The sequence below is a fragment of the Chiloscyllium plagiosum genome, chromosome 4, assembly GCF_004010195.1.
Source record: "Chiloscyllium plagiosum isolate BGI_BamShark_2017 chromosome 4, ASM401019v2, whole genome shotgun sequence".
NCBI lineage: Eukaryota > Metazoa > Chordata > Chondrichthyes > Orectolobiformes > Hemiscylliidae > Chiloscyllium > Chiloscyllium plagiosum.
The window spans coordinates 56,319,737-56,339,089 of record NC_057713.1 but is presented as its reverse complement, the minus strand read 5'-3'; the positions used below and the strand labels follow the sequence as shown (position 1 = coordinate 56,339,089).

The following is a 19,353-nucleotide window of genomic DNA, read 5'->3' as shown; positions in this document are numbered from 1 at the left end:
TTAGCAACTCAGGAAACCACTGCAATCACTTTTATAATTGCAACTAAAGCCAGCAGAAACCAACCAGGAATGATGTAGCTGATAGGCCTGTGAGCGGACAGGAGGCGTGTAGCTGCTAAACATAGATTTCATTGTGAAGGATTGATTTGCTGGAGTGTTGATTCAAAATGGCAGTACTGGTGACAAATCATCATTACATAGATTGATGTCAGAATATTCCCACTCTGCATAGTTCTAGCATGCATTCCCCATGTACAGACTAAAGTCTTCACCTATTGATTGTATGGGGCGAGAAGCTGAAGAATGTACATGTGCTGCAGGTGCCACAAGTAATGCAAAGAAAACAGGTGGTTATGGACAAATTTTGCAGCTACAAATGGTCTTGATGTTACAGTCAATAATAATCCTTTTTTTTCCAGATTTCTAATCATATTAACTGGCCTTTTGCATAGCAAAGAATGATTTTTACATGGTTGCATTAAGACAACATCTATAACACTCAAGCTAGGAGACAGAGAGGTCTGCAGATGCTGGAGATCAGATTTAAGAGTGTGTTGCTGGAAAAGCACAGCAGGTCAGACAGCAACCAAAGAGCAGGAAAATCGACATTTCAGGCCAGAGCCCTCTATCCTGATGAAGGGTTCTGGCCCGAAACGTCGATTCTTCTGCTCCTTGGATGTTGCCTGACCTGCTGTGCTTTTCCAGCAACACACTCTCAACATAACAGTCAAGCTGTCAATCAGAGTCTCAATGTATAACTTAGAAAAGCAGAGAAGCAGAATACAGACTAAAAACCATTTATTCTAATGTTCCTACGCAAAGCAATTTTTTTTGGTTAACTTTGGAAAATACTTGGCTTCAAATCATCAATACAGACAGTATTTTTCAGGTCATTTGACACTATTTGTACCTGCTGTACACTATTCTGTAAATTTGCCACTTGCACAGAGAAACGGTATAATTTTTCACTTTCGTTGAGAGATCATGGTGTTGTATTCTATTTTCACTTTTGTTACATCTTATGAAACATTTTATATATATGTAATTCAGGGGTAATTTTTCAAAGTTGCACACTCATCACAATGTTTTATCCAATGTAAGAGCCCTTCTGGATGTCGTATATGCAAACCCACTATTGCCCATTTGTTAGCTTCAATGGACAAGCGTAGGATCAGCTATTGATTTGTCGTAGATGTGTCAAATATACAGTTCGGTTACTTGTAGTTCGATCAGAACTTCCTTCTTGAAAAGGAATTTTTGAACCAAATCCAAAAATATTCAAATTATCTTGTAGACAATGAATTTGTTTCTAAAATTAAAGCAGAAACTGCTGCAAATATTCAGTTTTGGCAGCAGCTGTTGATAGAAACTGAGTTCACATTTCAGGTCATGACCTTTCATCAGAACACTGAGTTCTGACAAAAAGGTTACACACCTGAAATGTTAACTGTTTCTCTCCATTGCTGAGCATTTCCACCTTTTTTTTCTGTTTCAAATTTCCAACGTCCGCAATACTTTGTTTTGGGTTCATGCCCATCCTATTTTCTGATATTTTTTTCTTCAGTAATTTTCTATCATTCTTTCTGGACTGCAGTTTCAGAGATGGGAGGTATGCTCTGACACTCTACCTAGATATAATTCAAGCTTTTGTCTTAAAAGTAGGGATGGACAACCTAAATGATTTTCTGTTACATTCCTCACCCAAGATGCAGTATGGACATGTTTACAGCAGCAGTTACCTTTTAGGTCCTCTTGTAGACAGTGGTAGTGTCCTACCTCTGGAACAAGAGGCTCAGTTTCAAGTTCCACTTGCTCCAGAAGTGTGTAATAACATCTCTGAACACGTTTATTCGGAAAATAGGTTAAAGCAAAAAAAACATGGAAATGGCTACTTACCCTCTGAAACATCAATTATGATTGGTGTTATTACTTCCATTCTGACAGCAGCTAACTAATTAGGAGTGGCACAGTGACTCAGTGGTTAGTCTTGCTCCCTCACAGTTGCGAGGGACCCGGCCTCAGTTCCAACCTTGGGTGACTGTCAGAGTTGGGTTTGCACATTCTCCACGTCTGGGTAGGGTTTTGATCGAGTTTCCTCCCTCAGTCCAAAAATATGCAAGTTAAGTAGATTGGCCATGCTAAATTTACCATACAGTCCAAGTTTGTGCAGACTAGGTGGATTAGACATTGTAAAAGTGGAGTTGCAGGGATAGAGTAGGATGCTGGATCTGGGTAGGATACTCTTCAAAGGGTCATTGCAGACTTGATGTGCCAAATAACCTCTTTCCGCACACAGGCAATCTCTGAATAGGGCAGCTGAACAAAATTAAAGTTCTCCTGGCCTTTACAGTTCAGTGTGTTGTCAGATAAATTTGCTTAGGCACCAGAAGAACAGGGTTTTGTTTCCCTGAATAGCAGTGCCAATAGACAAAATTCAGGCTGGTTTACATACAGCTGACTTTCAAGCTTTTTACACAGTTGTTGGTTACCTGATCCCTAGGCACACACTAACAGTTAATATAATGCAGTCCCTAGAGCCCATTCTGCCTTTCATTTAAGTCATGGCTGAGCTGTACCTCAACTCCATTTGTTCACTCGATTCATACCCCTTGATTTCCTCACTAAATAAAAATCTAGTGATCTTAATCATGATAATTTCAAATTACACAGTCTCCATAATTTGGTTTGGCAGCATACCCGAAATATTCACTACCTTTTATGTGAAAATGTTTAATTCCTAAATTGTCCAACTCTAATTTCAAGATTACCGGCCAAAGAAAATCATTTCTCTATACTTCATCTCACAATATCTTCATGTTAAACATCTTGATTAGATCACACTTTCACTTCTAAACTGAAAGTAATCCAAATTAAATTTACATAACCTGCACTCATAATTTAAGTCTTTAAACTCTTGTAGTTTTATATCATTATAGTGAATCTTTACAGCATTCTTCCCAAGGCTAAATATATCTTTCCTGATGTAGGTATCCAAAATTAAACATGGTACTTCATTTGGGATCTGGAGTCTCACCAAGTCCCTACAATGAAACATCATTTCCAAATTTCCCAGTTCTTAACCCTTTTGAGATTAATGCCACTTCTTCATTAATTGGAATAGTGGCATAAAATCTTTAAATTTATAATTCTCTATTAGAGTCATAGAGATGTACAGGATGGAAACAGACCCTTCAGTCCAACTTGTCCATGCTGACTAGATATCCCAACCCAATCTCGGCCCACCTGCCAGCACCCGGCCCATATCCCTCCAAACACTTCCTATTCATATACCCATAAAGATGTCTTTTAAATGTTGCAATTGTACCAGCCTCCACCTTCCTTTGGCAGCTCATTCCATACATGTACCACCCTCTGAGTGAAAAAGGTTGCCCCTTAGGTCTCTTTTATATCTTTGCCCTCTGACCCTAAACTCATGCCTTCTAGTTCTGGATTTCCCCAACCCAGGGAAAAGCATTCGTCTGTCTATTTTATCCATGCCTCTTGTGATTTTCTAAACCTGTATAAGGTTACCCCTCAGCCTCCGCTGCTCCAGGGAAAACAGCCCCAGCCTATTCAACCTCTCCCTATAGCTCAAATCCTCCAACCCTGGCAACATCCTTGTGAATCTTTTCTGAATCCTTTCAAATTTCACAACATCCTTGCGATAGGAAAGAGACGAGAATTGCACGCAATATTCTAAAAGTGGCCTAACTAATGCCCTGCACAGCTGCAAAATGACCTCTCGACTCCTGTACTCAATACTCTAACCAATAAAGGAAAGCATACCAAATGCCTTTTTCACTATCCTATCTACCGGTGATTCTACTTTCAAGGAGCTATGAACCTGCACTCCAAGGTCTCTTTGTTCTGCAAACTAAGACGTTGTTCAGCTCCCTAGGACCTACCATTAAGCGTATAAGTCATGCTAAGATTTGTTTTCCCAAAATGTACCACCTCACATTTATCTAATTAAACTCCATCTGCCACTCATTAGCCCATTGGCCCATCTGAACAAGATCCCGTTGTAATCTGAGGTAACTTTCTTCACTGTTCAGTACACCTCCAATTCCTTCAAATCATTAACATATGCAGTGAGTAAAGGACCCAGTTCAGATTACTATTGAAATACCATTTACAACATCAAACCTATATACCTACTCTCGGTCTTCTACTGTCAACTATTTAAGAAATAATATAGCAAGTTTACCTTTAATTATGTTCAGTCTTATTTTTGCTCATAATCTCTTCTGCAGAATCACGCCAAACACCTTATGTAACCATACACAGAAATCAGCTATAGACACTTAAATGCTAATGCTTTGAAATACTTTAACCAGTTTTTTCAAATCAGGTTCTTAGTGAGATGTGGACTTCGCTGACCCATCCCTAAATAGTTAAAAAACAAACATGTCCTCTTGACTATAAATGCATACATTTCTCTGTGTCAGAGAAATGCTTTTCTGACACCAAACTCTCCAACGTGATGAAGTTCACAATATCTCCACAATGGCTTTTTGGAATTACTGCAGCTGGGCTGAATCCAAAATGGGAATAGCATTGTACACCCTGTGCAATGTCACCTGTATGCCTCTGTCTAAATCTTTTGTTCTGTATTTCCTTGCTGACTGTGGTCTACCTGTATTGCTCATAAACAAAGCTTTTCTCTCTACTTTGGTACACGTGACAATAAATCAATCAATCAATCAAAAGTGTAGTGCCACAGATGGTTCCTCTGGGTGATAGAGAACAAATGGAACTGGTAAGAGAAGACAGATTAATATAAGATAAATTATCAGATTGATGCAGATTGTCTGATACTAAGCATTCTAGCATATTGTTTAATGCTTAATGGGTGACCAGGGATGTTTGATTTCATTCCTAATGGACATGCTTTAGGGAATTGGTTGAATTTGTCATAAATTTAGCAATCTCACACAGAGAAGCCACAAGTGAGTAAAACCAGAATGACCTGGGTTGGTGCGCATAAAGTTGATGATAAAGGACACTGTGGCAAAAGAAGTCTAGAAACATGCTTTTTACTAAACATATACCAGTGAAAGCTTGAGCTAATAAACAAGTGTTCTTTTACCAACATCTTGTCCCTAAACATTCACTGCAAAAGCATTTAGTTGCAAAGTATTGAAGTATATCAATAAAAAATCAAAGTTCACACCTTTATTCAAGTGGCTCCTGTTGGAGTGAGATATTTAATTGCTAAAAATTTAATAATGTTCGATGATAAATCTAAGCTCTTGCATGGCAACCCCAAATGGAAACAAATTCTAGATACGCCCTCCCTGAAGAAGTGCTGCTCTCTCAGGTCACATATAAAACCAATGTTCCATATTTATTCCCGAAACAAACTGATTATAGAGTCTTAGAGATGTACAGCACTGAAACAGACCTTTCGATCCAACCCATCCATGCCTAACAGATATCCTAAATTAATATACTCCCATTTGGCACCATATCCCTCTAAACCCTTCCTGTTCGTGTTTAATTTGTTTAATATCATCTTGCTGTACGTTTTGGCTGTAAAAGGTGTGGGGTGGTAAGAGGTGTGAAATTCGCTAAATAAATGCAAGACCTTTTTTTTCCCCCTGTGTAGAATTCCAACACTTGATTCTCATCACAATTATGATCAAGGATGTACTAACAGATGGTCGTAGCTTAAAACAGCTAGGACTGTGTGTGAACTGAACAGTACACTCCAAACCAAAATTTCGTCTGAGGGCCGAATGTTTCATTGCAGACTTTACAAAATCAGGTCTCTTGCAGAGTTCAATACCAGCTAACAATAAGCTCTTAACTCTGAATGATGTCGGACTGGGGTGGACAAAGTTAAAAATCACATAACCTGGTGCTGCGTGAATTTTAACTAAGAATAATCGACCTTGGACGATGTTGGGTCTCTATTTCTGTTGGTAAATATTATGCAACTAGAAACCATTAAAGCGTTAATCTGAGCAAGTTTGGTTCCGAAAACATTTTTAGAAATTGAAGAACCAAGCGACAGTGTGTCCGTGTGCAGCCATCAGTTAAATCTCCCGTCATGGGCTCATACTGTTGCATTGTCTCTTGGCTGCTCAGATGCGGAAGAAACAATCAGTGTGCACCGAGCCAGCTTTATGGGATCAGTCAGAATTCAGAAAACATTTGTGACTATTACTCCCCATTCTTCGATGATTTGGTCTTTTCCCATTTATAATGCATGATCCAAACAGGATTTGAAATATGAAGCTGCGAGATACTTAAGGGAGGTGATTCTTAAAAGTATAATCTTAAACCTTGTCTCTGATTGTTGCAAGTGGCCAGTGATCCAGTTTAAAGTACACCCCGCCCCGTGATTCGAAATGGAAAAAGAATGAGCATTAAAAACTGGATGTTAAAGATACGCTCGCTGCTGAATTAACCCCGAAGGCTCGAGTACATTAATGACTTGCACAATGTCACAGCAAGTACGTGAATAAATTGCGGATCCACAATGCGTATACACATATGGTGCCTTCATACAGCGAGAACAGATCCACAAGTTTACATATCTAGAGAATGTTGTCATTACAGCGGGTAGCATTTGGAAATATAGTGTCTAAGCCACGCACAGTCTATCCCCCGTGTGTGTGTGTGTGGAGGGTGCAGACGTATCTATTTCAAGGAAATGTAGACATACCGTGCATACATGTGCAATGTACGCTCACATATGTTAAATTCTCAGAGGTAAGTATATAAGGTGCAGATACACTTATAATGTAACTGATTCAGTATCTGCCGCAGTTACATTTTTATTCATAAATGTGGGCATTGTGCGTCTCGCTGAATATATGCACGGCATACATGTATTATTCAGTGTAATTGAAATAAAAGCCTTTTTTTCTCACGCCCCTCTTCACACTGTAGCGCTCTCCATAAGTCCCTCTTCTCACTGTCTTTTAGTGTTCAGCCTTCTGGGTCACACTTGTGTTGGTGTTCACACGCTTTGATCTGGCACTTCCCATTCTGACTTCCTAGTGTTCACTCTTACAAGTCACAGCTCGGTCGCACTTGCTGCTTCAGCTTTTGCATCTCACTTTTCCCTTGCATTGACCTCCCTGAGAGGGGATTGAGAGTCCCTTTCTCTGGTAACCTGTCCTTATTCTCTGGTCTCTCCTCTGCCCCCTCAGACCGTGGGCACAAGCCCATCTTTTGTTCTCCTTCACCTGTTTTGCTTCGCTGTCTCTCCCTTGTTGTTGATCTTTATCCAGCCACAGCGGGTGTTGATAGTCCGAACCGTGTCTTGTTTGCAGATGACTTTTTCTCTCTGTGTGTTTTGTTTTTAACCCTTTACCCGTCACACTTTAACTTCCAGTGAGTGGTTTGGTCCTTGCGCCCTCTCTTGAGTTTTCCTCTCTCTCTCTCTCCTCCCTCCTGGGTTCAGACTCTAAGAGCTGGTGTTTTAATCCATTCCCTGCCCGACACTCACACCAGCGGCAGCGGCAGCGGGAGCGGGAGCAGCGGCTCCAAATGCCGGGAACACGGCTCAGCGAGACACGGCTGGCCGGCTCTGGGAGAGAGCTGTGTGCCCGGGCTCAGTGACTGTGTGTGTGTGCGGTCCTCCCCAGCACAGGCTCCGGACACTCACTCACTCACTGACCAGTGACTGACTGACTGAGGGGCTGAGTGAGTGAAACCTCCTCCATCCCTCCTTTCCTCTCTCCCTCCCTCCCTCTCTCCTCTTTCTCCCTCCCTCCTTCCTTCCCTCTCTCCTTCCCTCCTTCCCTCCCTCCCTTCCTTCCTCTCAGTGGGATGTCCCTCTCCCTCTCTCTGACCCCCCATATCCAGGAGACGCCAAGTGACCCGCACTCTGCAAGTGGGGGGGGCTCCTCCTCCCCTCCGCCACCCAGGGGACCCTTAAAGACGCGATGAGAAGGTCGCCAGGTTAGAGAGGCTTGGGTTTCTCCCCCGGGATTGAGATGGTGAAGTGGGGGTTGTCTGGGAGGAGGAGAAGGAGGGGGACATGTCCCGGACCATCAGAACCTCTGAGGTTTGAGCAGAGTGAGAGTAGGCGAATCCTGGGCGCTGGAAGGACGCTCGGGGGGTAATTTATAATAATTGCTGTAATTTGTGTGTGTGTGTGTGTGTGTTCCTGATCAAGGAGCTCCAGCATCATGGAGTTATCAGATGTGAGGTGCTCCAGTCCCAGTGATGAGCTGTATACCATTAACAGGACTGGGCTGGCGAGCAGCAGCAGTAACCGACCCAAAAGGCTGCTCTGGCAGAACGCGGTCCGACACATCACCGAGCAGAGGTTCATCCATGAGCAAGGCGGAGGGGCGAGGACCATCTCCTCCTCGGAGAGCTCCTGGAGCCCCGGCAGGAGGAAGCACTCTGCCGGCAAGATGTCCAACAACGGCAGCACCAAGGTCTTCCCGGAGGGCCCCAGCAACGAGCTGGGCTTCCTGCCTCTGGACACCGCCCCCAGCAACTCCGACTTCTTCCTCAACTGGGGCTACATCTACCGCGGGGTCATCTTCCCGACTCTGAGGAACTCCTTCAAGTCCCGGGACCTGGAGCTGCTCTACCAGCGCTACTTCCTGGGCCAGCGGCGCAAGTCGGTGATCGTCGTGAACATCTTGGATATCCTGACCAAGGTGACCGTGCTGATCCTCCACCTCACCCTGTCCCTGATCCCCCTGCACCCGGTCAAAGGCATCCTGCTCGGAGTGTTCGCCGGCATCCAGGTGGTCACCTGTGCCTTGGTGGTGGCCAAGAAGGACACGGCTTCGCAGAGTTACCTGCAGTACACCGGCCTGCTGACCTGGCTGGTCATGGCCAGTCAGATCCTGGACGCCGACTTCGGCTACGGACTTTGTGGGGAGGGCACCGACTACTCGCTCTTTACCCTGTTCGCCACCTACAGCATGCTGCCCCTGCCCCTGACCTGGGCGATCCTGGCTGGCCTCCTGACCTCTGTGCTGCACCTTGTCATTAAAATCCTCACGCACCGGATTGTGTTACCACCAACAAACCAGGTAGTAGCTTCCGACATCTAATAGAGCAAAACCGCCGGGAATCTGAAATTAAAAAAAAAACCCCCAGAGTGCCGCAAACACTCGGCAGGTGGGGGAGTCAGAAACGGTTAACGTTTCTGGGTCGTGACCTCTCCCTTCACAGACACTGCCTAGTCTTTCCAGCGTGCCTCTTAAATCCCGTACACTTTATACATGTGCTGTTTGGGCGTGTTCATGCATTTCTGACACAGGTATTAAAGAGGGCTATTCGCGGATGGTCTGCAGAATGAATGTAGCCAAAAAAAACTCGCTCATCCATCTACACCGATTGTCTGGCATGTTTTGTTTCCCGTCTTTGTAAGAGAGACATTTACCCAGCTGTATCTGTGCAATTGGGGACATGCCATAAAATGGAATACATTCATTTCCCTCCATCTCTCATCTTTCTGCAGTCCTGTTTGCGATGAATATGAATAGACTGAGCTATGAGAGGGTGGCTTTGTTGTCAGGATCCTGTCTATAGTCCATGCTTTACCAGCTCTGATGACTCAAGATGTACCTGCAATTTTGGTGGAGGTGGGGGTGGGCAATGCTTTTGGCATTGGTATGGTGTCAGCTTTCTGTCAATAACCAGGTCACAGAAGGTATGTTAGCATATGATTTTACAGTGAGAGTAACACGACCTTGTCTCAGCGGGATGGGGTGAGAAGCTTATAAATTCCAGTCAGAGTTCATGGGTCAATACTTGGGACCTTCATAGCATTGCCACTTATGAAGCTCCCAATGGTATTTCCTCCTAGACCACCCAAACTCGAGGTCTATCTCTACCAACTCTAGGAATATTATCAAACCCAGTTTAAATCAATAATTATAGTCTTTTTGAGTCTGTGTTGTATTTAAGATACATGTGAAAATACATCTCTCAAAAACTCAATATGTTGGAGATTGGATGAAATCATTATCCCAATGTCAAAGTGGCCATTTCCTATCCCCATCGAGCCTGCGTAAACTGCCTTGAAACATGTCTAAACATGTGTTTACTTTTCTTGACAACAATATTCCCCCAAATGAATGGTTAGATCAACTAACTCCCAGTTAGTTGAAAGTGTAAAAAAAATCAAGATTGGCCACTTTTCTTGCCACCTAATTCTATCAATCACTTTGCATTGTACGAAACTGCACCTCACCTTTAGTGAAGAATGTAGAGATTGGACAAATGTGTTCCCACAACATTTTTCAAAAAAATGGCCATGATTAGTAATTGCAACACAAATTAAATTAGCAGAGACCTGATATAATCGGTTAAGTAAGAAATGAGTGTTCTGTATCCATCAGTACCTGTCACAGGGTCTTACACTGGAGGTAATAACCTGTCTTTTCTCTTTACAGATGCCGAATGACTTGCTATTTATCTCCAGCATATATTTCATATATTTCAATAATGAGAATCAATATTCACTTGACTACAAATAAAACAGAGTGGTAGTGTTGACCAGGCTTGTGATCTTGTGTTTATGCTATTATTTTGAGGGGGCAAAGAAAACAGAACAATTTCTAATGGATGAAATGAAGTGTCTTGGTTTTTGCCATTTCAGGTGATAGCCCAGGCAGTGTTGTTTATGTGCATGAACACGGCTGGGATATTTATCAGCTACCTCTCAGACCGAGCTCAGCGTCAGGCTTTCCTGGAAACAAGGCGTTGTATAGAGGCCAGACTGCGGCTAGAGTCAGAGAATCAAAGACAGGTAAGAATATACTGTCAGATCCAGGCGAAACTGGCTTGGCTTCTCATAGGTATAAATGCCTAATCTAATCATATTCTAATGTCCTACAAATATATTTCAAAAGTTTGCAATGGAAACAAACACCAAAGCAAATATAATTTGCAACATACCAACAAGATACTATTTAATTTATATTTTATGCCTTAGTAATGTCAATGAACAAGGTTTTAACTTAAATTGTGCTACGGTCTTAAATTATGCTACGAGTTCTTATCAAAGCCCCAATGAAGAATCATTCCAAATGTATTTGCAAATAGATCCCATTTATAGATGTATTAATTGATCAGCAGAGAGTAAACCAGTGTAATAATGAAAGCTGCCTCAATTTTCTATTCAGTATATGTGCACTTTGAGAATCTTACAGATTTAGTAACTTAAGTTGTTATGACCTAATATGACTTCTTGGGCTGTGGACAGTATTTGAATAACTTGTGTGACCTGACCAAAGTTTTGTCTAGTGTCACATTTGTCAGCAGTAAATCCAATGATGCAACTTACTATTGTTATACAATATTTTGACCATTTGCTGATATTTCTGAAATTAAACAACATGCAATAAAAAGAGGACCTACTGAACAGGCTGCCTATAAAGACTAAATTTAACTTTGTTTCAGAATTTCTACATTGAAGATGTGTTCTGAAGTTAGCACTTAATTGCATTGTAAGAATACACTTACCTAAATTCAATATTAGTGATTATTCAGCATGAATTTAATGGGATAATGGCCTCTTTCTGTGCTTAGTTACTTTAATCATTTGAGTGAGTTCATGTGTTTCACCATGCACTTGGGTAAACCTTGCATCTTAACCAAATATGTAATCACTTTTTGGCTTACATTTTATCAAACCAATACATACATGATGCTTAAAATATCAACTAAGTCTTTCATTTGACCATTTGGAAATCTAATCACTTTGAAGATAAATTTTCTGCTCTTAATTTGGAGTTGAACAGATCAAATTCCTGAATATTTGGGTGCTGGTTATATCATGAATAGGAAAATCAGCCATTGTCTACTATTATTAGAGTTTACATGGCTATTTCTTCAATAGTATATTGTTGTTTATATTATTGACTTCGCACATAAGGCTTGTGAAGTAGTTCGATTAAATGTAACAACATCTATTGAGTAAATACAGTATGCCAGTGATAACATGGTGCTTAAATAACAGAACCCTTCACGGTGTAAAAGAATGTGAGAAATCTGCTTTTAAAATGATACTGGAGCTTAATGCAGTATGGTTATGTTGATAAGGCAAATGTAATTGTTTATTTTTTAAAGTTGAAGCAGTTATTCAAAACATTTTCAGACCAAAATGATTGATGTATTGATGGAATATAAACTTTCTGCCATTCTGTTAGTGGCATTTTGAGATGCTGCGGCATCCAAAACAGTATGAGTGAAAGCATCCTGTGTGGTGGTAATGCAATGGAAGCAAAAGTTAGTGCAGATGTTATTTTGCTATTGTAATGTTAAAGCTATTTTCCTAATTCTATGTGTCCATTTGTTAGATTTTACTTCCTTTTTCAGGAGAAAATATGCATGTGGGTGTGTGATCACTTATACAGTTAGTTATTCTGTGGGCTGCAGAGAGCCTTCCCTGTCCAAGGAATAATAATCAAGCTGCCTTTTCTCAAACTATATTTGCAGTCACTTTTATGTAGCCTTATCCTATAACAAACTGAAAGAGTTTATAGACAGACTGCTCCGGGGCTTCTGCTGGTTGAAGCTGATAAAAGATGTGTGTACAGACCTCAGATATGAAATGTACTTCAGTCCGTGCAGGAGCCTACCGAGTGTACATTTGTGATTGAAACATCTCCTAAAATCTGACCACAGAGCGTGACACATGCCGCAAAAATTCAAAGAGAGAATTGTTTTGTTTTATGGAGATGAGATTCTAAATTTATTTTGTTATGTTTTAATCATTTTTTAAATTTAGATATTACAAACCAGAGATTTTGATCACATAATCTTCATCTTGATTCAAAGCCAAGATTCAAAGACAGTGGGATAGATTAGAACATTGAAGGGATAAATTCCTGTGGGACAGTATATTAAAATGCACCTTAGTGAATGTGCTTCCTATTTAGTGCTTCATCTAATTATCATTTACATTGAAGCTTCTGGAAATGCAACTCCACCAGTGCGCAAAATGGTTGAAATGCTTCAATTGCGCATCTTGCATAATCATTGATAACAACATAATACCGCAGTCTTTTGAAGCTTTGTGTCCTCCACTTCAAATATTATCTAATAACAATTTTTATTCAAACTGATGAAGAAAATATTGCTTAGTCTGTGAAGTTTTGGGGGGATGAATGTTGAAGCATGTCTCTCAAATTGTGATATTTCCTTTTGATTTATTATTTGTTCATGGGATGTGGATTTGTTAGCTAGGCCAGCATTTGTGGCCCAACACTGACTGCCCTTGAATGATCGACTTCCTAGCCAATTTCAGAGGACAGTTAAGAGTCAACCTACTTTTTGTTGGTCTGGACTCACATGTAAACCTGACCAGTAAGGATGACAGACTTCCTTCCATAAAGGACATTAGTGAACCTGATAGATATTTACAAAATCAGTAATGGTTACGTGTTGCCATTAGGCCAGCTTTTAATTTGAGATTTTTATTGAATTCAAATTTCACCATCTGCTATGGTAATTCAAATGCATGACCCTAGAACATTAAGTTTGAACTCTAGATTGCTGATCTTCTAACATTACCACAATTCCACTGCTCTCCGGACTACTGAGGAATGTTGGTGTGCTAATATTAATTCACAGCTAAGATTTGCAAATAGGAGACTCTTTTAAACTAACAGTAATTTGTGAAGGTCACATAAGTGTGTTTATTAATAATTGATGGCCAAAGAAACAAATTACCAATAGCTGAGGTATCCTTCCCTCCAATCACAACTGACGTAGATGCATCAGTACGAAGGTTAATAGTGCATGTTGCACAATTTATTTTGTCTTCGATTAAAATCTCAGCGATAGGTAAGATTAAAAAATCTACATTTTTATTAGCAATGCACCTAGCTTTGCTTCTCATTTCATCTATAATAGAACAAGAATTATTTAGCTGAGGCAATCAATACTGTCCTCACTTTGAAATGCAAATTCCCGTGCATGTTGATGTATTAAGAATATTGCTAATGGGGGTCTAAATTTCAGTGGCGACTTCATTCCTTTTGTTACATTATTAAATAACCTTTTCATTTTGGTATTTTAAAAGTTCCACATCTATTTCTTATCTCTTCATTCAGTGCTCATTTATTTAGATAGCTAAGATTTTACATTAAATCTGTTTTTACCTTTTCATCAGAATGTTAAAATAATGATGCCAATAAGCAATAGTAGTTTAGTTCATATGCCAAAATCTTCATCAGTGATAAAATTTACAAATGTCAATGACAATGCTGATTTCACATTGAAAGAATCAACTGTAAATTACATTACTTACATATAATCCGCGATAAAGATATACAGAATAGTGATTCAGGTGGCTAAAATTTGCAGGAAGCATTCTGACCTGATTTATTCAGAATGCTCACAGTAATTATTTGAAAAGCTAAGTAACATAAGGGTCAACTTTGCCACAGGTTTAACAGCTCTACAAGCTCTAGAATGGACTTCATTACTTTGCTTTTCATACAGTGAGGGTAATTTCAGCTTTAGGAATTAATACATTACAGGCGCTGCTGATGGAGCCAAACGCAAAATATGTCAGTTGTAGGAAATCTGAAATAAATACAGAAAATGTTGGAAATAGCAAGTGAGACAGCATCCATAGAGAGAGAAAAACAGAGTTAATGGGCTGGATATTCTGCCTTACTTTGGGACCCTGATATCAGAGGCATGTGGGGATCTTAAGCCCACCCATCATGTTACTACGAGTGTCAGTGCAGCCTTCTGGGAGTAGCTTTGTAAATGATTGCTTTCACATTTACCGTCCTACTAAGGAGAACAGTTGGCTCCTGAGGCTGTAGTTTGGTAGCCCCAACAAGAGAGACAGGCAAACAGACAGCACAGTGGCACCCTCAGTTGCCCGTACCAAAGTAATCAAATAAGAGACCCAAAGCTGATAGATACGTTGGGGGCAAGGGGAAACCTCTCCACAGTAGTATTGACAGAAAGTGCGATGGCCTTCATCCCCACTACCTTGTTATTGGGGCAGGATTTCAACAATGGGGGGTCAGCCTAGTGTTGGGAAAATATAGGTAACAGCAGAAAATGGCACCAAACTGGGGCCAGAATTGGGTTAATTGGTTTTCTGCCTTCATGTAGGGGTCAGCTACCTCTATTCCTTGTTCAATGCTGGAAAATTTCATGGTGTCAGGAATGCCACTACCTTTTTACACCATCATTCAAAGTTACATATAGAGTTTGTGTCCAAGCCTTCCTATAAAAAGAGAAAACATAAAACCCTCTGTCAACGAAACATAGAAAATAGGACCATAAGAAATGGAGAAAACAAGAGCAGGGGTAGACCCTTTGACCCATTGAGCCTAAACTGTCATTCAGTACGACCATGGCTGATGCTTTATCATAACACCATACTTCTATTCTCTCCCTGTACTCCTGGATGGTCTTTAGCATGTGGAAATGTGTCTATTTTTAAATTATATTCAATAAGATCATCCCCACAGCCTTTTGCATTGGAGAATTCCAAGTGAAGAAATTTCTCCTTATTTCAATCCTGAATGTACTGCCCAGTATCCTGAGACCCCTACTAGACAGAGTAAACTTATCCCCACACCTTGTCTGTCCAGCCCTGTCAGATGTTTATCAATATCAATGAGATCCCCTCTTAATTCTTCTAAACTTCAGTCAAGACAAGCTCAGTCGACCCAATCCTTCAAACAGCAAACCTGCCATCCCGTGAGTCAGTCTGACGATTCCTAATCTGTCACTATTTAAATAATATTTAACTACTGTTTTTCCTACTCAGGTGACAATTTCACATTTATCCACATTAAACTGCACCTGCCATGTATTTGCCCATTACTCAATTTGTCAATTTTTTTCACTCAGGAGATGTGTGGGCTTTGCTGCTCGGGCCAGCAGCCACTCTATAATTGCCGTGGAGAAAGTGGTTGTGAGCTTTTTCTTGAACTGCTGCTATCCATTTGGCCTAGGTACACCTATAATGCTGTTGGGGAGGGAGTTCCAGGATTGTGAACTAATGACACTGAAGGAACAACAACATATTTCCAAGTCAGGATGGCTAGTTCCTTGGAGAGAAGGTTTAAGGAAGTGATGTTCCCATATATCTCCTGCCTTTCTCTTTCTAGATGGTGGTGGTCATGGTTTTGGAGGATGTTGTCTAAGAGCTTTGGTGAATTTCTGCAGTGTATCTTGTAGCTGGTATACACTGCTGCTGCTGCTGAGCATTGGTGATGGAAGGACTGAATGTTTGTAGATGTTCTTCCAGTCAAGCATTGCTTTCTCCTGGATGGAGTCAAACTTCTTGAGTGTCTGCATCGCCTACAAGCCTGTTTGTGTTGTCCACACCACTCACAACCTCTCTGTTGTGTCACCAGCAAATTTGGAAGTATTGCATATGATTCCCTTACCCAAGTTGTTGATGTATGTTGCTAATATTGGGGCCTAGGCACTGATCCCTGCAGTAGTCCATTAGTCCCCAACTTCTACTCTGAAAAAGGTCTATTTGTTGCTACTCTCTATTTCCTATCAACTAATCAATTCCCAACCCATACCAAACATTACCCCAATCCCATTTACTTTAGTTTTGCACTTTTCTTTAATGTGGGACATCAATAAAAGCTTTCTGAAAATCCAATTACTCCATATCTAGTAGTTGTCCATTATCTAGCCTACTAGTTACATTCTCAAAAAACTCCAATCAATTTGTGAAACATGATTTCCCATTTATAAATCCAAGTTGTCCTTTTGATATTTTCTAAGTGGCCTGTTAACACATCCTGTATAATAGACTCTAGAATGTTCCTCCTGCTGGTGTTAGACTAACCAGTCCATGATGCCCTATTTTCTTGCTCCTTTTAAAAATAGTGGGATTACATTTGCCATCTTCCAATTACCAGGGCTGTTCCAGGACTGACAGAATTTTGGAAGGTGACACCCAACACATCCACTATTTCCATGGCAACCTCTTTTAGTATCCTGAGCTGTAGATGATCAAACCTAAAGGATTTATCATCTTTTCAATCCTATTGATTTTTTTCAATTAATATTAATTTTTTTTCAATTCCTCTTCCTCATAAGACCCCAATTCCTGATTACATCTGAGAAAGTAGGCACCTCCATGAAGTCAGCACAAAAGCAGTTGTTTAATTACTTTACAACTTACTTGTTCTCCATTATCAATTCTCTCATATAAGACCATTAAGGAGCCTACATTTGTCTACACTGACCTTTCACTGTTGCATGTTTATAGAAGCTTTTACTGTCTGTTTTTATGTTTCTTTCAAGTTTAGACTCATACTTTATTTTTTCCCCCAACTTTTAATATCTCCTTTGCTGAATTCTAAACTGCTGTCAATTCTCAGACTTGCAACTTTTTCTGGTTGTTTTATATGACCCCTCTTTAGATCCAGTAGTGACCTTAATTTCTTTTGTTTGCCATTTGGGCCACACTCCTTCATTGTTGTGTTTTGCACTATAAAGGAATATACAACTGTTGCCATACATGTACTCATCCTTGAAATATTAGCCATTGCCTATCCACCATAAAGCTTCTTAATGACATTACCTAATAACCATAGCCAACTCACCTGTCATATCTTTGTTGTTTCCTTTGTTTCGATTTCAGACCCTAGTTTCAGATTGGATGACTTCACTTTTTATCCTAGTGAAGAATTTTATCAAGTTATGGACGTTCGTTTCTAACGGACCCGCACTACAAGATTATTAATTAACTCTAATTCATTGCACAAAGCCAAATCTAGGATAGCTAGTTCCCATATTGGTCTGAAAAAAAATCTTATTCCAGGAATTCATTTGCGTATTGCTAATGTGTTTTTCTCAGTCTATATACAGATTAAAGTCACTCGTGATTATTGTAGTGAGCTCATAAGATGTTGCTCTAATTTCATGTGTGATGCTATGTCCTACTGTACCACTACTGTTTGGAGGTCAATAGAAACTCCCACTCATACTTTCCACTCCGTGTTACTTCTTAGTTCCACCTAGACTGTTCCCACATCTAGATTTTCTCACTGTTGCACTGGTTTTATCCTTTACTAAAAATGTTACCCTACCTGTTTACTCCCTTTTATCTGTCCTTCCTAAAGATCGAATACTTTGGATTTCCAGTTCACAGCCTTGGTCACCTTACAGCCATGTCTCTGTAATCATATCATATCTTATCTGTTTATGACTGTTTTGTGCTGCTAATTTACTGGGCAGCACAGTGGCTCAGTGGTTAGCACTGCTGCTTCACGGGACTTGGGTTCAATTCCAGCTATGGGTGACTGCCTGTGTGGAGGTTGCATATTCTCCCGGTGTCTGTGTGGGTTTTTTCCCACAGTCCAAAGAAATGCAGACTAGGTAAATTGTCCATAGTATTCATGGATGTGTAGGTAGGTAGATGCATTAGTCAGGGGCAAACCTAGGGTAGGGGAATGGGTCTAGTGGGTTACTCTTCAGAGGGTCGATGTGGTCTTGTTGGGCCGAAAAGCCTGTTTCTATGCTGTAGGGTTTCTAATTTTCCTTATTGTGAATGCTTTGCGCAATCAAATAGAGTATCTTTTAAATATTTTTACACATTTTGTGTTGCTCAGTTTACTACTAGCTCTTGTTTCCTCTGCCTTGTTCTTTCACTTTCTTATTTCTTTCATTTCTTTCTTTCTTGCCCCCTCTTGAGTCTCATCCTTTTTGTCACTTAGAGTCATAATGTCATAGAAATGTACAGCTCAGAAACTGACCTCTCATCCCATTTGCCAACACTTGGCACATACACCCATCCAGATGCCTGTTAAGTGTTGCAATTGTACCAGCCGCCACCACTTCCTCTGGCAACTCATTCCATTCACACACTACCCTCTGTGTGCATAAGTTGCCCCTTAGGTCCCTTTTAAATCTTTCCCCTCTCACCTTAAACCTGTACACTCTAATTTTGGACTTCCTCACCCCTTGACTATTTACCCTATCCATGTTCCACATGATTTTATAAACTTCTGTAAGGTCACGCCTCAGCCTCCGACACTCCCAGGGAAAAATAGCCCCAGCCTATTCACTCGCTCCCTTTAGCTCAAACCTTCCAACCCCGGCATATTAAATTCTTCTGCATCATACTGGTGAATGCCCCTGAGTGGATATTGGATTCTGCTGGTGTGACATCAATCCAGCTTGTACAGATCCAATCTCCCCCAGAATAGTTCCCAAAGCTCAGGAATAGAAATTGTTCCCTGCAATACCGCCTTTCCTGCCACACGCTTGTCGAGTTTTTACTTCTATTTTTCATCTCCATTGTATATGGCACTAGGAGAAATCCTGAGATTCCAACCTTTAAGGTTCTTTTTTTTACTTGTAGCTCCCTATGTTCTGATTACTTCACAATGTTCAATCTAATTCAGAATTATAAGGGCATCACTG

General features: G+C 40.6%; 1 protein-coding gene across 6 annotated transcripts in view; it reads left to right on the top strand.

Moving 5' to 3' along the window:
- The first annotated feature begins 7,473 nt into the window (after positions 1-7,473).
- Positions 7,474-19,353, top strand: part of adcy8 (adenylate cyclase 8 (brain)) — a 124,257-nt gene continuing 112,377 nt past the window's right edge. For all 6 annotated transcript variants that reach the window (XM_043688256.1, XM_043688254.1, XM_043688253.1 and 3 more), the window contains exons 1-2: positions 7,474-9,008; positions 10,583-10,732. In XM_043688256.1, the coding sequence (XP_043544191.1) occupies positions 8,145-9,008; positions 10,583-10,732 (1,014 nt within the window). In that variant the 5' untranslated portion in view covers positions 7,474-8,144. The remainder of the gene's footprint in view (positions 9,009-10,582; positions 10,733-19,353) is intronic.